This window comes from Chaetura pelagica, unplaced genomic scaffold, assembly GCF_000747805.2.
Source record: "Chaetura pelagica isolate M959 unplaced genomic scaffold, ChaPel_1.0 scaffold344, whole genome shotgun sequence".
Taxonomy (NCBI): Eukaryota; Metazoa; Chordata; class Aves; order Apodiformes; family Apodidae; genus Chaetura; species Chaetura pelagica.
The window spans coordinates 8,320,558-8,339,395 of NW_009953098.1; the positions used below are offsets into that span (position 1 = coordinate 8,320,558).

Below are 18,838 nucleotides of genomic sequence, written 5' to 3' on the forward strand. Positions count from 1 at the left end.
CATGGGGATCTCTCCAGGCAGCGAGTGTCTGAAGTTGTGGCAGTTACTGTGTACTGCATCCAGAAATATGCTATTTGTCTGTGTGCTCTTTATTTGCTGAAACAAATCAGTTAGAAATTGCTTTGATGATGTCTTCATGTGTGAATTACATGTCAAAGATATTGCACTGCATAGAGATTCCTGCTCCTATATTCAGCATAAAACACTGGCATGATCTGAATGTTTTTTCATGCTTGTTCAGGTGGATAATAAAGATCCTATGGCCAGCATTCCTTCTGTTAGTTAATAACTTGAAAGATCAGTTGGCCTTAATACAAGGGCTTTTAACTCTTTGTGGGTAGTTGGTAAGTACTCACTGAGTGGTGTTTGTGGATAGATGCTGTTCTGAACATGCATTTTTACAGCTGTTTCTTTTATGGCTTTTTAGGCCTATTCCTACAAACCTCTGTTCACTGAGGTACGCCCACTGTGGGAACTGAGTATCCCACTTAGCCTGCTGTCCCACTAACTGGAGAACTGTTATTTTGTCCTGTAACGCAGCAAGAATTTGTCTTAGTTGTGTTTGGGTAAGGTTTGCTGTGGCTTGGCTCAAAGTTCTGCTGTCCCCATAATGTAGTGCGTCCTGTAGTGTATTATCAGAAGGCACTAAAGGATTCTTAGAGTGAGATTCATTACCTTGGTTAACTTTGCCTCTTTACAGCTCAGGCATGCAGTACTGGCTAATTCCCTACTCTGCCTGTAGTATTAGTCATGGAGAAGGAAAAGCACTCCTTGCATCCCACTGGATCAGACAGCTTAAGGTGGGGAGTCATGACTCTGTCTTTCCCGAGAATAATCCCCTATGCCTTGGAGGCAGAAAACCTCTTGATACTGTGGCAAAGCTTTATGTTCTGAGATTTGTGGGGCAGTCTGAACATAAGTGATTTACAGCTAGTAAAGTTACAAAACTGGATACAGTGTACAGAAAATAACCACAGACAGTTTCCTACTGTATCAGTCCTGCGTGAACAAGTTAGTGAGTCTAAAGGCATCGTGGTGTCCTTTATGGCACAAAGTACTTGCTTCCCTGGAAACTGCTGAACGTGTTCTCAGAATTATGTAGCGCAATCCCACAAGCAATTCAGAGGCCAATGTGATACTGTGCTGCCTTTGTAGAGTGAAATGCATTGTTGTATGTGTAGGCACAACTGAACTCAGTCAAGAGCTAATTTCATATCCTTAATAGCTTACTGCTTTTTGTGTCCCTGATTTGCATTGTGTCTCTTGATACCAGTGTGAATTTCCAAGCCTCTACTGTATATATTGAGGAGTATTTTTGAGCTACAGGTGATTGCTTCCTGACCCACAGTAATACTGTAAGAAGTACTTGTTTTTACCTCGGCCGTGCTTATGCTTGTTGTTGATTACGATTTGTACTATCGTTCCTGAAGCTTGCTGGGGATCTGGTAGGACTCCACGGTTACTCCTGGCATTGGGAAATCGTGGAATATTGACTGCCTGCCTCGCAGAGCTGGGTGACAGGTCATAGTTGGAGCGATGATATGAGTGTCTCTGTGTGGTGTCAGAAAGAGAGCAGGAAAATAAGTGTTTCATTCCAGTGAACACAGGGGAAGAGGCTATGCTAGAAGCTTAAGACAGACAATGAGAGCATTGCCGCTATCATGAAACATTATTATATGTAATGAATGGCACTATATTACACAGAATCACAGAATCTTAGGGGTTGGAAGGGACCTTGAAAGATCACCTAACCCAACCCTGGCAGGGGCCAGAGCAGGATCACCTAGAGCACATCACACAGGAACACGTACAGGCGAGTTTTGAATGTCTCCACCGAAGGAGACCCCACAACCTCTCTGGGCAGCCTGTTCCAGTGCTCTCTCACTCTCACGGTAAAGTTTTTTCTGATATTTACATGGAACCTCCTGTGTTCCAGTTTGTACCCACTGCCCCTTGCTGCGTGCGTTGGTGTGCAGGCATTTCAGGGAGCGAGCTGAGCACGCTGGTGACACCCTTTATTAAATAAAGGCCATTCAGGCTTTGCAGATAGTTTACATGGTAATTAAGTCATCTACACATATGCAGTTGTAACTCATCTCACCAGACTGTATATGTCAGTATAGGTGTCCTTATTTCAGTGGGTGATCTCAAATCCCCAATAAAGTCAATGGACAGGCAATTTTGGAACCTGAGCTGTTGTGGATCTGTATTGAGATGAATCACAACCCAGAAGTGTCTGTTTCACTGTAAGTATTAAAAACAGTGTTCAGAGCTAGGTATCTACTTTACTGATGTCTACGTTAAGATTAAATAAGAAAAATTGTATGCCTGTCTAGTTTTCCTCAGAAAAATTGTTTTCTACTGGGTCTCCAGGGGCAGACTATGTCCAGAATGACAGTCCAGCTTCTTGTTTGCTTGCAGCTTTAAACTCTCATGCAAGGCCAGCACTTTACCAAAATCTTACAGACTGGAAAGTGTTTTCTAGAGCAAAAACACTAGTTGTTTTCAAGGAATAATTTTTCAAAATACCCATGGGCATGAAGGAATAGTGTATATTACAGCAGTAACAAGGCATGATTCTTCTCACTAATCCAAAGACCTGTTGGTTCATGTATTTACATAGTGCACCTAATGCTTAAAAGCTCTTAATATTCTCTCAAAATGCTGTTATAAAAATAATCTCTTGAGGGGTAAGTTTTTAATAGATACTCCTAGCCCCAGAAGTAGTGAAGCCTCTGAAGTAAATATATACATGTGTACATGTCAACTGGGAAGTAAGTGTTTGCAATTATGATTTAAAAGTGATGCTTGCATGGCAAACAAAATGCAGTAGAATTTTGTTCTTATAGAGCATATACAACAAAGACCAAATGAGCTGCAGGCTAATGGAGTGTATAATTCCATGTTATTAATGAACGTAGGTTCAGTTTATTAAGGGTTTTCCAGCAGTAGAAGAAACCTATTTTGGGCTAGATTCACAGAACCCAGGATGAAGCAGTAGATAGTCATTCAGATCTATAATCATCCTTTTGTCTTTTCCCCCCAGTGTACTGGCACACACAGCACAGCAAGGAAAATACATCTTTAAACTGTAGGTCACACTTACTGCTTCCCTGTTGGCTGGCTGCCGGAAGATATCGCCGTCAGAATGTTCCCATGATAATTCTCCATCTCCTGTATATGAAGCAGAGAGGTACCAGTTAGGGGAATAAGTGTGCAACAGCTTGGGAGACACTTAGGGGAAGCCTTATCCAGCTTTACAGTCCAATTTAGGGTGGAAGTTGCATCAGTTTGTAGAAGTGTCAGTTTGCAGTTTGACTGTTGTACTAGATTCTGTTGAGACCTAAAGAAAGGTCCCTTCCCAAACATTTTGCAAGCTCAGGATGAAAATTACTATCAGATTTATGTGGCTCAGCAATACCCTATTGGCAAGGTAATTTCCAGCAACCATTTGCTGTGTGATAACAGAGAAAGGTGAAGAGACATGACTTGGCTTAGCTTAGCTTACAGAGAGAAGCTAAAATTGTGTGACCTTCCATCTACTGCAGGCTGAGGGAACCCACATGCACAGTTACTGTTGCTCAGCTGACATGGATTTTGACTGAAAATGACATTTTTGTAGTCAGCTCTGAAAGTGTAATAAAAAGTGTAATAAATAACATTATATTATAAATATCAAGAAAAAGTAAGCTGTATTTTGTCCTGCAAATTTCTTGTCCCCAGATATATGGGTGGGGTTTCCCTCTTATTTATGCTTCATGTTTAGTAAAAATGGCTAAGTCACAATTCACCCCCAGGTATGATTATGAACCAGGGAGGTGGTTTCATCTGTTTTTCAAAGATAGACTGTTTCATAAACAGAAGTGATGGCCACGCTTGGTGCATGACTCATCAGACACAAACCAGCAGCTCTTCCAGAAAGCCAGGCATGTGCAGGGAGTTATGGCAGGAGGTATGAGAAGTCAAGTCAGAAAGAAGAAGAAACTCTTAGTTTCTATTCAGTCATGTTCAGCTGTTTTCTTTGTAAAGAAAACTTCATAAATACAGACATAACTAAGCATAAGATACAGTGGAAATTATAGCAGGGAAAAATCAGTTCAGCTGAACTGATTCAGGGAAAAATAAGCTAGAGAGAGAATGTGGCTTTCAGAAGTTTTTAGAAACTTAATTAGAGGTGTTCCTTGGTAAGACAAGCCGGAAACTTGAAATGGTATCTGATTATTAAAAAAATTGTACAATAACAGGAGGAATCATTTAGTGTGGAGGGGAGCTTGGAATTTATCCAAGCTTTGAAATTCAGACACAGGTACATGTAAAACTGCCTTGCTAGTGGCTCCAAACACAGCTCTAATGTGCTGAGCATTGCTGTGGAATGCAGAGCAGTACCACCACATCAGGAGCCTTACAGTAATGGCACAGATCATGGGCTGGGGGCCTCGAAGTAGGATAGTTGCTGCAGCAGAAGAAGAGATTGATGCTGGCTTGAGAGAGCCATGGTGCTGATGCAGGTATACCTCCAATTCTGGAGTTAATTCATCCAGATTTAACTCAATCAGATCCAGCATGGATCTACTACCTTAGTGCATACTATGTATTAGCATTTCATCCTCTATGTAGTTTATGAGAACTCTCACCCTAACTTAAAGTGAAGTTGGATCCTGACATAAATCAGCATCTCAACCATAGTGCTTGGAGCTTTTTCTAGTCAGTAGTAGAAGAATGAAGAGGAAAACTGGCAAATATTAATATATTATGTTAATATATGTGGCCATGCAGGGAGCAGAAACGGACTCACAGTTTCCTCCCCATGAGCTATTCTAGATCTTGATGATTTTGGTTAGATTTGCATTTCGTAAGAATCGCAGAGGAGAGGTAAAACAGCTTATGCCATATTGAAAAGACAAAGTTGATTATGAGATAAATTATCTTTTTAACATTTTAAAATAAGAATAACAGTGGACTACATTTAAAAATGCTGCATCAGTGGAGACACTGGGTCATCTCTACTGCATAATCCAATTTAATCTCACCTCTGTTATGGAAATTCTAATGAGTTTATCTCTCAGTATAGACTCTCTGGCTGAAGTGATGGATTTCTCCAGTATAAGGCTAGTTTACTGCATAGCTGTGTCTGAGACTTTGTACTTTGACAGTCAGTTTGATTTTTGTAACTGGAAGAGGTTTTTCAGATACAGATCAAATAACTATCAGGGAACAGATAGCAGAAATCAGATTAGCAAAGATTTACTTTAATTAACTGTCAGTGTATTACATTTAAAACAGTATACCACTGGATTCCACCCTGAAAAGCCAGGACTATGACCTTATCTGCTTGAGATCAGAAAGCTTTTTAAGCAGTTTGTCTGGCGAAATGTTTCAAGATTTGTAAAGGTACTGTGGAGTAACATGGCAAAACAGAAAATGAGGAACAATCTTCATGCATGGAGATCCTCATCCTTGCTCTGACTAAGCTGATGTATTTATACAGCACACAGCATTGCTGTAATGTTCAGGTCCTGTGTGGTGCTACACATTTGCGTTCTGTCCTTTTTCAATTTAGGAAAACAAAGGTAGCAATGTTACCCTGCTGGAATGTGGTTTAGTTTCCCAAGATATATATTGGACTGTAAGTACATGCAGGTGCTGTCCTGCGTGATGATGCTGGTGCACAGACAGGGCTCTGACAGAGGAAGGAGTAAATTCAGAGCCTCTCCTTCCATGGTTGTATTTGAACTTACCTCTGCAAACTGGACAGCAGGACTCCGGAACAGAAATTGGGAAAGAGCAAGTTAATTTGGGACAAGTCTTCAACCCACAGTACACATTTCCTTCCTGCCAGTAAAACACAAGGAGAATTTAGGAGTTACTGCTTTATGGACTTACTGTTTTATGGACATGCTTAACTCTAGGATGTGTGTTTACGTAAATGCCATTCTAGTATGAAAAAGCAGAATATTAGACCAATGAAAAGGATGAGAAGCTTTTTAAAAATTAGTTGTCCCAGAGGAAGGTCCCTTTCTTTAAAAAAACATGGAGAAAAGGCAAGTGGTAAAAGTGTGTGGGGAGAACTGCAATTACCGTAGGTTGAAAATGTACCTGACATTGTTGGTACTAAAACCAATGGTTATTTGATCAGAGGAGGTCCAAAGTTGCCAATACTTGATGCTTAAGAGCTGGCTGGATTGAGAGGATTGTTTTGGGTCACATGCTGGCTCTGAAGTCACTGGCTGACTGCTCAAAAGTACTGGCTTTGAATGGGTGACATCTCTGTGGCCCAGTGCCAGTGTACAGAGCTGTCCACTCTGAACCCATGGGGCTCTTGAATTATCAGCTCAGTCAAAATGAATTCAGTTTCACTCAGTGGCTTAATGCTACATGTTCCAGTCAGATTGAGTGAAATATTCTCTATATGCCAAGTAGCAATATTTTACCTGCTGCCTCTGTACTGCAAGCTCCCTTACAGCAGATGCTTGACAGGGTAAGCTTTGTCCACTGTGTTTGAGTAAGAGGCAGCCTGGCATTTACCTGGTGCTACAGACTGGCTGAGCACTCTCATGAGTTTCAGCATTAATGCTCAATTTCCAGCCTTTGCTATATATTGCTAGTATTTCAGTGGCATGTCTTTAGAAAGGAGCAATGAAGCTTAGACAGAGCAGGGCTCTGTGAAATCATGTTACTTACGGAGCAGCTGCACTGGGCACACTGGTTTGCTTGCCTGTTTTGGAAAAGCCCCTCTGCCACAAACATTTCACCATGGTGGTAGGTGGTGCCATTGTATTCACAGGATTTCCCGGTGATTTTGCTGTTTACTGAGAAAAGGGAGTCTTCTGGAAGCAATGGGAAAGGAACAGATGATCTTGCAACAGATGATCTTGACAACTCACAATATCACAAATACTTGGGAGGAAAAGCTTCCTTTCTCCCTTATTTCTCCTTATTATAAAAGGACAATTTTTGTCATACTACAAAGTATAACTGATATTCTCATGCTGCTTTTTTGCTCAGCTTTACTAATGCACGCGTAGAGTTGACTATCCCAGTTATCCGAAGATGTTTATCAACTGCAGTGTCAGCACTGATGACCATATCTCATGCTTCCGTGTTTTCTCTTGCTCTGTCTGCTGCAGCATTTGCTGTTAGGACATGTAGACTCAGTTACGTGCCTACTTGTTATATTTACATGGCTTTTTCATGCTCTAACTTAGAAGGCGTTAAGCCCTATACGCACACAGAATCCCATTATCAATACCACTGTTCTAGCATGGTTTCCCACTTCATTTTATTAATGATTTGTAGTGTTGTAGCCTATAGAAGACTTAGTTGCAGGTTAGTAGGTTGTGCCATAGGCAGGATGCCATTTCCATGCCATCCACAGGGAAAAACCTTCTGGTAGAGGAGCAGTGAAACTGATAATGGAACTCTATCAAGAGATAACTATGTAAGTGTTTGTTCCTAGTGGCCTTTGCAATGTGTTGCTGCTGTTTTCAAACTGAGCAAAACTTGTCAAAGACTGATTTCAAAAGCCACCCAAAAGCTGTTTTTTTCTCTTACATGCATTTTAATGTCAGATGTGCAAATGTGTGCATTTGTTTGCAGAACGCAGCGCATATAACGACGTGCACAAAATGGAAGTGTCAATTCAACCCCAAATCCTCCTGTTTCAACTCAAGATAATAGTAAGTTCTGCACCACAGGGGTTAAATTTTATTCTAAGACATAAAGCTATCTATGCCTTATGTCAAAACATCCCCTAGATTGTTTAAATATTAGCAGTTGACAAACTGTGCAAAGGGATTATGCTTCACCTGTGAAACTAAGTCACTTGATACTAATTGGGCAGTGAAGCTGGCACTAGACATTAACATTCACATTAATTTAGCATCTCAGCATGGGAAGAGGCATTTCGAACAAGAGCTCTATGGAAGTAACAGTGGAGTGTTTGTTCTCTGGAGCCTGAATCACTGCAAATTTCTAGGAATGCAGCTGAAATTTCATTCAGTGGGTTTGAGCTTTCATGTAAAAGAAACCTGACCTGAAAATTCAGGTTTTGCTGTAGCCCCTTTAATTATCTATCAGATAAACCTGTGGAGATTTTATTTTGTGAAACTGCCACCAAAGAACACACATTTTTCAGCTGAAAGCTCAAGCGAAAGAGCAGTCTTCTGCTAGCATGCACTGGCATTAAGCACTGGCATTAAACACTGGCATTCAGAGTTTTCCCTAAAAGCATGCATTTAGTTACATTGGTCCATCAAATATTAATAAAATTTTGAATGGTAAATGTCAAATCTGGTTGTGGAACATAGATTTACTGTAGTATTTGAGAGTCTAGTGGGTCAGCAAAGAACATTGTGAAGGAGAATGGTAAGAGAGGTTAGCCATTTAAGGTTCCTTGCCTGACATTTCATTTCTTTTCATGAGACAGACGTGGTATTTGCACTTCCTTCTTTAAAGCACCAAATCCATCATTATTTCAGTGCAATCAAGGGTGTCTAATGATACCTTTCCAAAATCTTGTAAGTAGTAAAGAGCTTTGATAACACTTGTGCTTGGCATAGCAATGCTGTGCTTTCAGCACTTTATGGTTTGCTAGTAATACACATTCTGGAATAGCAACATGTATAGTCTAATTAAGATACATGTTGAAAGTCATCAGCAAAAAATTCAACTGACAAATTCAGCTACTGTCCCATTAGGCAGAAATAATGGAAAATACAAATTAAAAGGCACTTCTCAGGACTGTGCTACCTCCTGAAACTTAGGTCCCCAAATTTTCTTGGGCTTTCCAAGAGTCAACTCATGGAAAGCTGATACTGTCAAACCCTTAGTTATCTAACCCCTTTCCCCCTGGGCAACTGGAAGAGCAATAGAACTGGAAAGAAATGAAAATGAAAATGAAAGGAGAAATAAAAGGAGAGTACACATGGTTCTTATCTGGACAATGAGGCCCTAGTGATGCAGACTCTGCAGGACAATGCTGTGCCCAGTGGGATGCCTGTCCAAAAGCAGTGTTTGCCTTGTGGTATGACATTTGCAGAGACCGATACTTGAATGTTGCATCGGGACTCTTCAGAGTATTGGATGAAAAGAGTAAATTTTAGTGCAGATTTGCCTTGGTATAAGCCACACTGCACAGATCACTACAAAATCACGAAATGCATTGAAACTGTGGCTTCTAACTAAGGAAATGATGATGGTAAAACTCATTGCTTGGAAAATAACAGTGGAGAGTTGCAGTAGGTAGTTATTTTAATCTATAATTCTTTCAAGTTCATCATAGAAGCCTGTAACAGCTAAATCATAACATGCAGCCCAAAACACATGTACATCTACCTGTCTTTGGAATATGGGGTGATATTCTATTGCTATTTTGATTTGGTGAAATAATTTTAAGTTTCCATTACAGGGAATAAGACCGTGATTTAGGTCCTAAGCTGCATATACCTGTGCATATGACTCTCTTTTATCATATTAAGTGGATAGTCCTATTTGCTGTATAAAATTAGGTTTAGAGAAGTGTTCAGATCAAGACCCCGTTACTTTTATTGTAAAAAAATGCATACAGTCTTATCTTTGAGACAGCATATTGGAGGGTGTGATTGGCACCGTCCAAACACAGCAACTGTCTAAAACTGCAAGGAAGCTTTATTTATATTGTATGTCTAAATACAACTTCTGTCTGGTGCACTCCATCTTTGCTAGTGTGTAACTGACTTTCTACAACTAGGACTTGCCTTGGTTTCTTTTCTAGTGGTCTTTAAATCATGGCTAATTAGAGGAGTTGAGACTCCCTCATGAAATCATATTCTTCTGTAGAATGTGCAATTAGTCACTGTGGATTGTTTTAATAAGTGCCAGGTTTGAACTTTGAAAAATCCTGGCATTAATACCAATATCAACATGCATCATTCTGGGCCTTAGTTCAGATATGTTAGAATTAGGTTAATTAACTGCAAATACACTGCATTGCTCAAAGCTCTATTTGTAAACCTTGCTTCTTAATCAGGATTGTTCCCAAAGCTTTATCTGGCATTTTAATGGTGCTGACTAACATTGCTTTAATTAGCTGCCTCTGTAAAGTATCAGGCAAACCATCTGTGAATCCTTTTAATTAACTGGGTTCAATCTGAGCTTTTCTTTCTGGCATTCATAGCACGTCAGTAGAAGCAATATAAAACATACAGGGTAAAGATGTTACAGCATCAATTGAAAAGGAATTATCTTTGTTTCTGTGGTTGGCATTTATGTTCTAAGGGCTTCCATACACAAGTTGACAGGCTATGCTTACATTTGCCTGTGATTTTAGTGGGATCAAGATAAGACCATAAGTTATTAGTATGGATAGAACTGATTTATCACCAACATGAGCTCTAGGTAATGGCAGGGGGCTAAGATGAGCAACCTACGCTTTGTGTGACTTGTTATGGATTTGAACTTACCCTGTAAGCAGCTTTGAAGGTTGAACCTGGCTGAAGAAATCCTTCAGATTTTACAACAAGCAACAGAATACAACTGTATCAAACATGGATTAGCTTCAAAACAATTATTTTTTAAAGGCAGTTGGAGATTATGGTGACTATGCTTGAGTTCTTACATCCAAGCATTCCTCTTTTCCAAGCATAGGATTCTGTCCGGTTTCTGTTGTCTACCTAGGCTGTTTTTCCCCTGGCACACCACACACTCAAGGTAAATCCTGGTGTCAATGAAGCCAATAGAAAGGTTTCCTTCAGGATTCAGCCTCAGTGCTTTCTTAAATGCTGGTTTTTAAGATTATCTTTGAGACAGATGCTTGTACTAGGGAGGAACTGTTGACCTATACAACCAAAATTTGTATCAATTTAGATCTGTTATACATCCTGAATACAAAAGTTCACTATGAACTAGAACTGCCTGTAGGCATAGTTCACATATTCTATGAACCACACTCCGTGTGACAGGGTGTGTCTGAAGAAAATGTATGGCAAAAAGTTTGCCATTTAGAGATGCTACCTTAGTGTGAAGTGCAGCACTAACACTTTTTGATAGTTTCACAAAACAGAGTTAGATATTAATTTGATAAACCACAGATATTTTATGGAAATTTTCTGGTTCAGTGGAATTTACTCCAGTCACACGTTTTTCATAGAAACCTGCCTGGGTTCCCAATTAATTGAGGTAATTGGCCTGGTTACTAGCCCATTACTTGAAATTTCCAATGGCCAAGGTTTGAGGGCAGCCATACTGTATACACAGACCAGGGCTTCATGGCTTCTGGAGCTTTCCAGTCTTCTGGCAGAGTCATGCAACATGGTCACATGGACCACAGGCAGTTTTGGAAGCACCATCTTTTAGCTTTTATTGTTTAAAACTATTGCTTCCTGAATTGTTATAAAAGCTTGGTCCTGAGATGCTTTACCCTTACTTGGATATGGAACAGAAGAGCATCAGTTATGTGCAACTAATCCTTTGAATAGCTTAGATGAATTCCATGAGCAGTTCCTGGTGTTTGAAACAGTGGTAACTTCTGTAAAAGTATTTTATGTGCAGAGAGTGAAAAGTAGTAACTGGCTATAAGCAAACTAGCCTTTTGGGAAATCTAACTGTAGAGTGACTTACTTGAGGAAGGCAAATCCAGGCCTTACTACAATCAATTAAGTTTTCAACTTGGATAATTCTGGACGAAGTCAGAAGGTACTGCTGCAGCTGCCAACAAATAATTTTAGGACACTAACTAACAAACTGGCAAAAGCACCTCAGAATCAGTACAGTCATGGCATGATAATCAGCAAAGTATTTATGATGTGACATCTGACCTTCAAGACAAGAAAATAAGTTGCTTTTGGGTGGTCTTCACCATAGAGAACAATGAGACCAAATATCTCAGCTTCTAGGTTGAAGTGGTAACTGAGTGTACTCCCAAAAATAGACAAGAAAAGCATGTAGGCAAAGTTTGTGCTGCTGCATATCTCTCAGCAGGGTCTGTGAGGACCCTGCACAGCACCTCAGTGAGCGTCTTGAGGGGTTTTATTGCATCTCTATGAGATACTTTAATGTACAAGATTCTGGCCATTCTTGTTAATATTTAGCTCGCTTTTGCTTATTTTAGTTATCAGAACATCTGGCAAAGATAATAAAAAAAAAATCCTACACACTCTTGGCTTGCTGACTTAGAACTGTTTTTAAACTGCAATATTCAAAATCACCTAATGTCATTTACTGAAAAAGATGGGCTTTTAACATCAAGCAGAAACAGTAGGTTCTCAACCCAACTTTGTTTTTACAGTTTGTCTGTTTTATTAACCACCCTTATAAAAACAATCAAGTGCTAAGCAATATGACATGTAATCATGAGTTCTAATGCCTTAAGAAACTTAGCATAGTGGGAACTGTTCTGCAGATAGTCTCTTTGGGCTTTTGTAAGTCACAGAAGTCAACAGATGACAGCTTATGAATATGAATCCAGAGAGGATTTTATGAAACATGTTTCCTGAATCAACACGGAGCAAAAGCATGTATGGACTAAAAGTCTGAGGATTTGGTTTAGAAGCCTATTCACTAGAAAAGTAATTGAATTCTGGTGTGACTCTGGGACAGCTGTTTGCGCTGACATCTCTCCTGCATGTTCACTTGTATTCCCTGTCAGTTTTGCTACATACTGATCAAAATTGAGAAAGTCAGTTTAGTTGCAACAGGTACTTTAAAGCTCTAAAGGCTGTATCCTGGTGCAGGAATGTGTCTTTTGACACCAGTTGGCTAGTCATCTCACATGCTGCTTCTGTGCAGAAATCAGGTCACCGTAATTATATAATAATGTAATGTGAGGCTATATTACTTACCTTGACATTTAAAATTGGCAGAAAAATTGCAAGTTAACTATGCAGAAGCAACACATAAAGAACAATTCTGAAGGTCAAAATAAAACACAGTTCTTGGAAATACGCAGACCATAAGCATTTTTAATGTCAAAGGGGAAAATTACTAGAGTGTGAGAGTACTTCTCCTAGTTTTGCTTCTTGAAAATTTTATGAAACCTGAACCAGCTTAGGTACATGCACTGTCCAACATGAGTAGGCAGCACTTTGATGACATCTGTTTTTTGAGAAAACTATTTTCTTGGGTAGGAGTTGCACGTTCCCTTAGGTCTCCTTGTTAAAAAAAAATATTTTGAATTCTCCTCCCTGATGGAGTCCAGGTCTCTTCCCTATAATCAAAATCATAAGGTAACATACATAAGTCAGTAGAGAGATACAGGGATGATTCTTGCTTGTTGTGTCTTTTTACTGGTATTTTTTATAGCAAAATTAAAGGCTAACACAGGCTTCAGGTTCCACTGTGCAGGATTAAATCTAGAAAGCCCCAAAATACTAATTGAAGTAGTCTGCAGTAACAGTAATGAGAGAACTACTTATTCATGTGTAGAAAATTACATTTTTGGGTAAAAACCTGCAAGTGTAATTTCAATTTACAAAGGGGGTTGAAAAAAAAATGCAGGCAGCAATGTAGAACAAAATACTAACTTGCACTGACTGCAATTCATGGTAGAAGCTGGAAGCATAAAATGCAGAGAGGAGAGAGTTGCAAATAAGATATTGGAAGCTTCCTTTCCATTATGTATCTTGTTACCTTTCTAGCTTTCTTCAGTTGCTCCCAGAATGCAGGTTACAAAGGCCAATCACTGTAAAAAAATGCTGTGTCTTCCTCTACCACTGAAATGTGTTTTTAATATGAAATAGGCACCCATGGGAGCGCTGCCTCTGTCTTCAAATGGAATTCACTTTGTGATTGTGTATGGGACAAGACTTCCCCAGATTAGCCAGCCTGGGTACTGTTATACACAGCAATAGCTCTATCCTGAGCCAGACACATGCAGAGTAGGAACTGTGCCTTCCACTTCAACTTTCAGCTTCTATCTGAAAGTGGAGCTGGGACTGGCAGCAGCAAAAACAGTTCTTGTCTCTTTTTTTGCCAAATATCCATGACAATGGGTTGACTCGTGGATCTTTTTTTAATTCCTGGTGCAGAATCTTTAAAACTGTAAGGGTAAAAAATATACTCTAATGTCTCACCTTCCAGGTGGTGAACAGCATCTTTTATACCACATTATAGATTGCTGTATTTCTTTCAAATGGGTCCCAGTGAAGCTAGGGAATAACGTCTGGAGGAAGTACTCCTCAGTGAGTAACTCCGGAGACTAGGACTCTTTAAGTAAAAAAGATGCAATGTTTTAATTTCAATTTCTGGACTGCGATATTGAAAATTAATTCAAAGCATGTGAGCTGTGCTTTGGTTCAAAACATATCCCATGAGCAGGTAATGCTTTTGCACCTCATGCAGGAGAAACCAAACTAAAAGGAAGCTCCTGACAACTGAAGTGGCGTGCTTCGTTCTCAGGGGTGTGTGCTAGTAATGCCCTGTGTTGTTGGCATATGGGGAAAGCAACAGCAAGGGATACTGTGGTATGACATTGGATGGCAGTGGGTTTGGACTCTGTAGTTGTGTGTGTTTGTTGCCTACTAACTCACATTATCTTTGAATGTGAAGCTCCTTTGCAGCTCCTACTGACTGCAAGACACAGACACAGACTTCAATTGGTCAACATTGGTTACTGAAGCAGGCTCAGAGTGACTGTAATTTACTCTTATAGTTACTTGTGACTGCACAGCCAGTTGGAACACATTTGAATCCTCTGTCACCTTGATGTACAGGAGAGAAACACAAAGCAAGTAAATGTAATCACTTTGAATTTTGCTTTGCAAGGGGACCTCGGCTAAACTCCTCTCTCCAGCTTTAGAATTACATGTACCTCTTCCTGTTGCTGGAGGAGCCATTTTGACAGCTAGATAAGCTTGTATAGATCTGGGCAGTCATGGTGATGCTCTGATTTAACAATATCTGAACTAGCTTCCTTTCACCTAAGGAACCACAGCTTTAAAAAAATGGTAATGAGTTCTCTGACCCCTGTTGCCTTAATACCTGTGTTCCAAGGAGTTCAGCCAGAGCTTTTCTAGTCCTGGAAAAATTTAAGTGCTACTAACATTCCAAGTAAAAGATACACAATGCTTGCCTCCAGGCAGGAATTCTCTGTTAGGCTCTTCCCTCTACTACACATAAGCCAACGGAATAAGGTTATTATATATAAGAAACAGCTATTCAGTATGAGACATGTATATGGAATGGAGGAATAAATTTGTGTTGATAATCTGATCCTTACAAATTCAAAACAGAGCAGCCTAAGACTTAAAGAGAAAGTGAAGAAAGCATCCTGCAAAAAGAGATTTATGCACCTTGCTAGGAGAGTGACAATCACTGAGATTTTGATTATAGCTGTGTTGAATGAATCTGAAACAACTCTGTTGATTGAACTAGCCCTGATGCTGTGTGTTCAAGTCAAACTGTATTTTAAAAAATATTCTTTAAAAAAAGAGCCTCGTGTTTATATGGGGAAAAGATCACATAAGTAATATTTTTCTCTGTTTACGCAGTGCATTTCATGCACAAATAGCAGTGCTTTTATATAATACAGAGCAGTTGCCTATATTCCTGCAGTTCAAGTGAAATGTAAGGTACAGTGATAGCCGTTCCAGAGGTTGCTTTGTACCCAGAGATCCAATTAATGCTTATCTTCAGAAGGGCCAGTGCAAAGAAGCACACAGCTGGAGATATGGATTTCCTAATTCTTCCACTGTGATTCACTTCCCCAAAAAGGCCTTCAGTGAAGGAGACGTTCTGTGAAATTTTGGCCACCTTAGCATGAGTGTGGTATGCTGGGGCTACTTGGTTAGATGGGCCAAATGCAGAGGGGGTAAAGAGAACACAGAAGACAGGGAATCTCTCTGTTACAGGCAGCAACGGACAGTGTGGAACACAAGTGTCATGGTGATCTGGGGTAATGTATGCTCTGTGTTTTCCAACAATTTACCAAACTTTCCTCAGTATTTGTGGAAGCCTCTTACAAGACATTTGCCTCAGGAAGGCAGGAAACGCATCAGTGCCATCGACTCAGTTACTACCTGACCTGCTCCTAGTGCAGCTTCAACGCTGGACAACTAAACAAGAGTCCTGAGTGCCATCAGCACATGGTGGGACAAACTGCTATTGCAAACTGGCTGTTGCAAGGTCAAAACCACCAGCTGCTCAACAGGTAGATGTTTTTACCACTATCATGTCAAGAAGGGTAAAACACAAATTTCCTAGAGCTACTTTATCACTAGAACTGAATGCTAACTCGTGATCTCATGACAGTACAGCAATCTCAGATACGTATTACTCAAACCCAATATTCTGTATCAGTGCAAGGTTATCTTCTAGGGATCACGTAGTATTTTTATAAAGAACCTTTATGGCTGGAGGTCCTTGGGGGATTATAGCCCAGCGAAGGGAGCAAATGAATTTCTTTCCTATTAAGAATTCCTTTGTTTAATTCCTTCCCTCTAGTTTTGTTTCTACTGTACATGAATGTGTCACCTCAAGGTCTGATCTGAAGTCCATTGAGCTAAATAGATTTGGAACCTGGCCCAAACACCTACTCTGTGTGGTACAGCATAAAGGCTGTTTCCTCTTTCATCTTCTGTCTCATATTTCTACCATACTCCTTAGCATTTCTAGAGAGGGGACTATATCCCACTGAGTAACTGCATCTGTTTTCATAGAAGGCTGAGTCCAAAAGCTATCAAAGCTAATAAAAATCTGCTGATTGACTACAGTAGATTGTAGATCAACCTGCAGTCCATCTGCATTTAGCTTTTTCCCCCCGTCATGCATCACAATCCAACTTACTATAAATCCAGAATTTAAAGAAACACAGATGATGTGTGAAGGTCCCTTTTAAAAACAACAAAAACAGTATCACGATGTTTTTAAAATAGTGACTGAGGCTGACAATAAATTTGGATTGGAAAGTTGTGCACTATCCAAAAACTGCAAACACAAGCTCTAAACAAAATCCATATGTGCTTCTCAGAGGTGCAGGTGTCAAAGATATTAAGCCACAAAACACTTTACATTAAAATAACTTCAAGGACCAGGTTAAGCTCTAAAAACTCCAAGGTAATTCAGAGTTAATCGCAACAGCTAGTCTTTAATATGGCCGGACGGTGGAAAGCGTATGAAACTCATTGCTTGAAGGAACTAGTAGCACCTTATCTAGACAGTATGAACTTTCATACAGATTCAAGGCAAAGAAGTAGTTTCAGTTTAAATATTCAAAAGGCTGTTGGTTATTTTTTAGCTTTCTAGGGCTGAAGTCAAGCTCTTCACATTATTTTAATATATTTTCTGAAGCTTAATTTCCTGTTTTTTCTTTTATAGTGGCATAAAAAATTGGCTAGCAAAATTCTAACACAGTCATAAAACACTTTCTAGGTTGCCCCATTTTAATTCTTTCTCTAAGGCTGAACTATTACACCAATCTACCAATCACTCATCCAGCCAAGGAAACAAAGAGAAGCTTTGGTGCATTTTGAATCCTCTCTGAAGCATCTTTGAAGCTACTGGAAGTTATCTTGGAAAAATGCTGAGCAGCCTATCCTGTCCTATATCATCTCCTCTCCTCTCTCCTATCCTATCCTGTCCTATCCTATATCCTATCCTCTCAGTCCAAAGAATGGAAGTTATGTAATCCATGTGGGAAGATACATATTTTTTCAGTGCATTCTGGATTATGATTTACAGATAGATTGTTTGAATTTTTATGGTGAAAAAAGCAGAATGGAAACAAGTGATAACCCCAATCTGGCTGTGATAGCAAACATTTCTTGTGAAGCCAGTAGACAAGTCACAGAACAAACTGGATTACCTGAGTGCACATCAATAGGAAAAAATCAGACATCTCCCAAGAATGCCTATATAATTGTATTTCCAAATCAAATGTACTTACAAATAAACCATTTATTTGAATTATCTGATAGCTACTCATTGGTCGGACTACACAAAGAACAGAACATCTCACTAATCTCTGGCACTCTGTAACATTCTGTAAGTCTTTTATATTTGAGATACCAATATCCACTTTGTTTATATATGTGGAGTAACCATAAACAAGCACAGCTCTGTAATTCTATGGAACCTCCTCCACGGGAACCAAATGTAGACTGGAAAAATTTATCAATAGATAATAGTAAATATTTCTCCAGTGGTAACTATTAGCTGCTATGTTTGTTGGCATACCTATTCTGCAGTCTCATGTACCATGACTGCCAAGAGCCTGGGTCACGGGTTATTTTTTAGTAGAGGGGTGTGAAAGGAACCCCAGTTATTATAACACTGTACTTTCAATACTCAACTTTACTTAGGCTTGTCCTGCCTTAGATATTTTTTTTTTCATCTGAACATTTCTGCCAAGATGTAACCATTCTCAAACAATGACATTTTCCTCCATCGTTTCTCAATCCCTGACAGCCAGAGTGCCCTTCATGTATCAAGCACAGTATTCCCATCAGCTGTGTGTAGTGGACTAAGAATTAAGTATCAAAATTGCTTACAGGTTGTTGTTGTTCTCCACAAGTGATGGATTTTATAAGATTTCTCCATAACTTATCAAGCCTTCCGTAAAATGACAGCTGTTATTGCTCTGTTGTTTTCATCTCACAGACTACAGCTAGGCCTTTAGGACAGACCTTTATAAGATACTTTTTTCTTATTATTGTCTCCAAATACAACATGTATTGATTTTCAGTAGCTATAGTATTTGCTCCTGTCAAATTCAAATTTCAGTAAGAGTTATGAAAGAAAGAAATGGGATCTGCATATCATTCTTCTCATGAGACTCTCCCTTCTTCCTTAATCTTTTCACCATTATATAAGAGAAAGGAAACTACAAGCTCAGAGATGGTTTATACTGGTGCATAATTAATGGTCTCAA

General features: G+C 39.5%; 1 protein-coding gene across 1 annotated transcript in view; it reads right to left on the reverse strand.

Annotated features, from left to right (window-relative positions):
- CHRDL1 (chordin-like 1) overlaps positions 1 to 18,838 on the reverse strand; it is a 37,432-nt gene that overhangs the window by 7,330 nt on the left and 11,264 nt on the right. Inside the window, exons 4-7 of the mRNA XM_009997143.1 lie at positions 6,682 to 6,827; positions 5,739 to 5,832; positions 3,107 to 3,174; positions 1,377 to 1,551 (exon numbers count right to left, since the gene is read on the reverse strand). Of these exons, the coding sequence (XP_009995445.1) occupies positions 1,377 to 1,551; positions 3,107 to 3,174; positions 5,739 to 5,832; positions 6,682 to 6,827 (483 nt within the window). The remainder of the gene's footprint in view (positions 1 to 1,376; positions 1,552 to 3,106; positions 3,175 to 5,738; positions 5,833 to 6,681; positions 6,828 to 18,838) is intronic.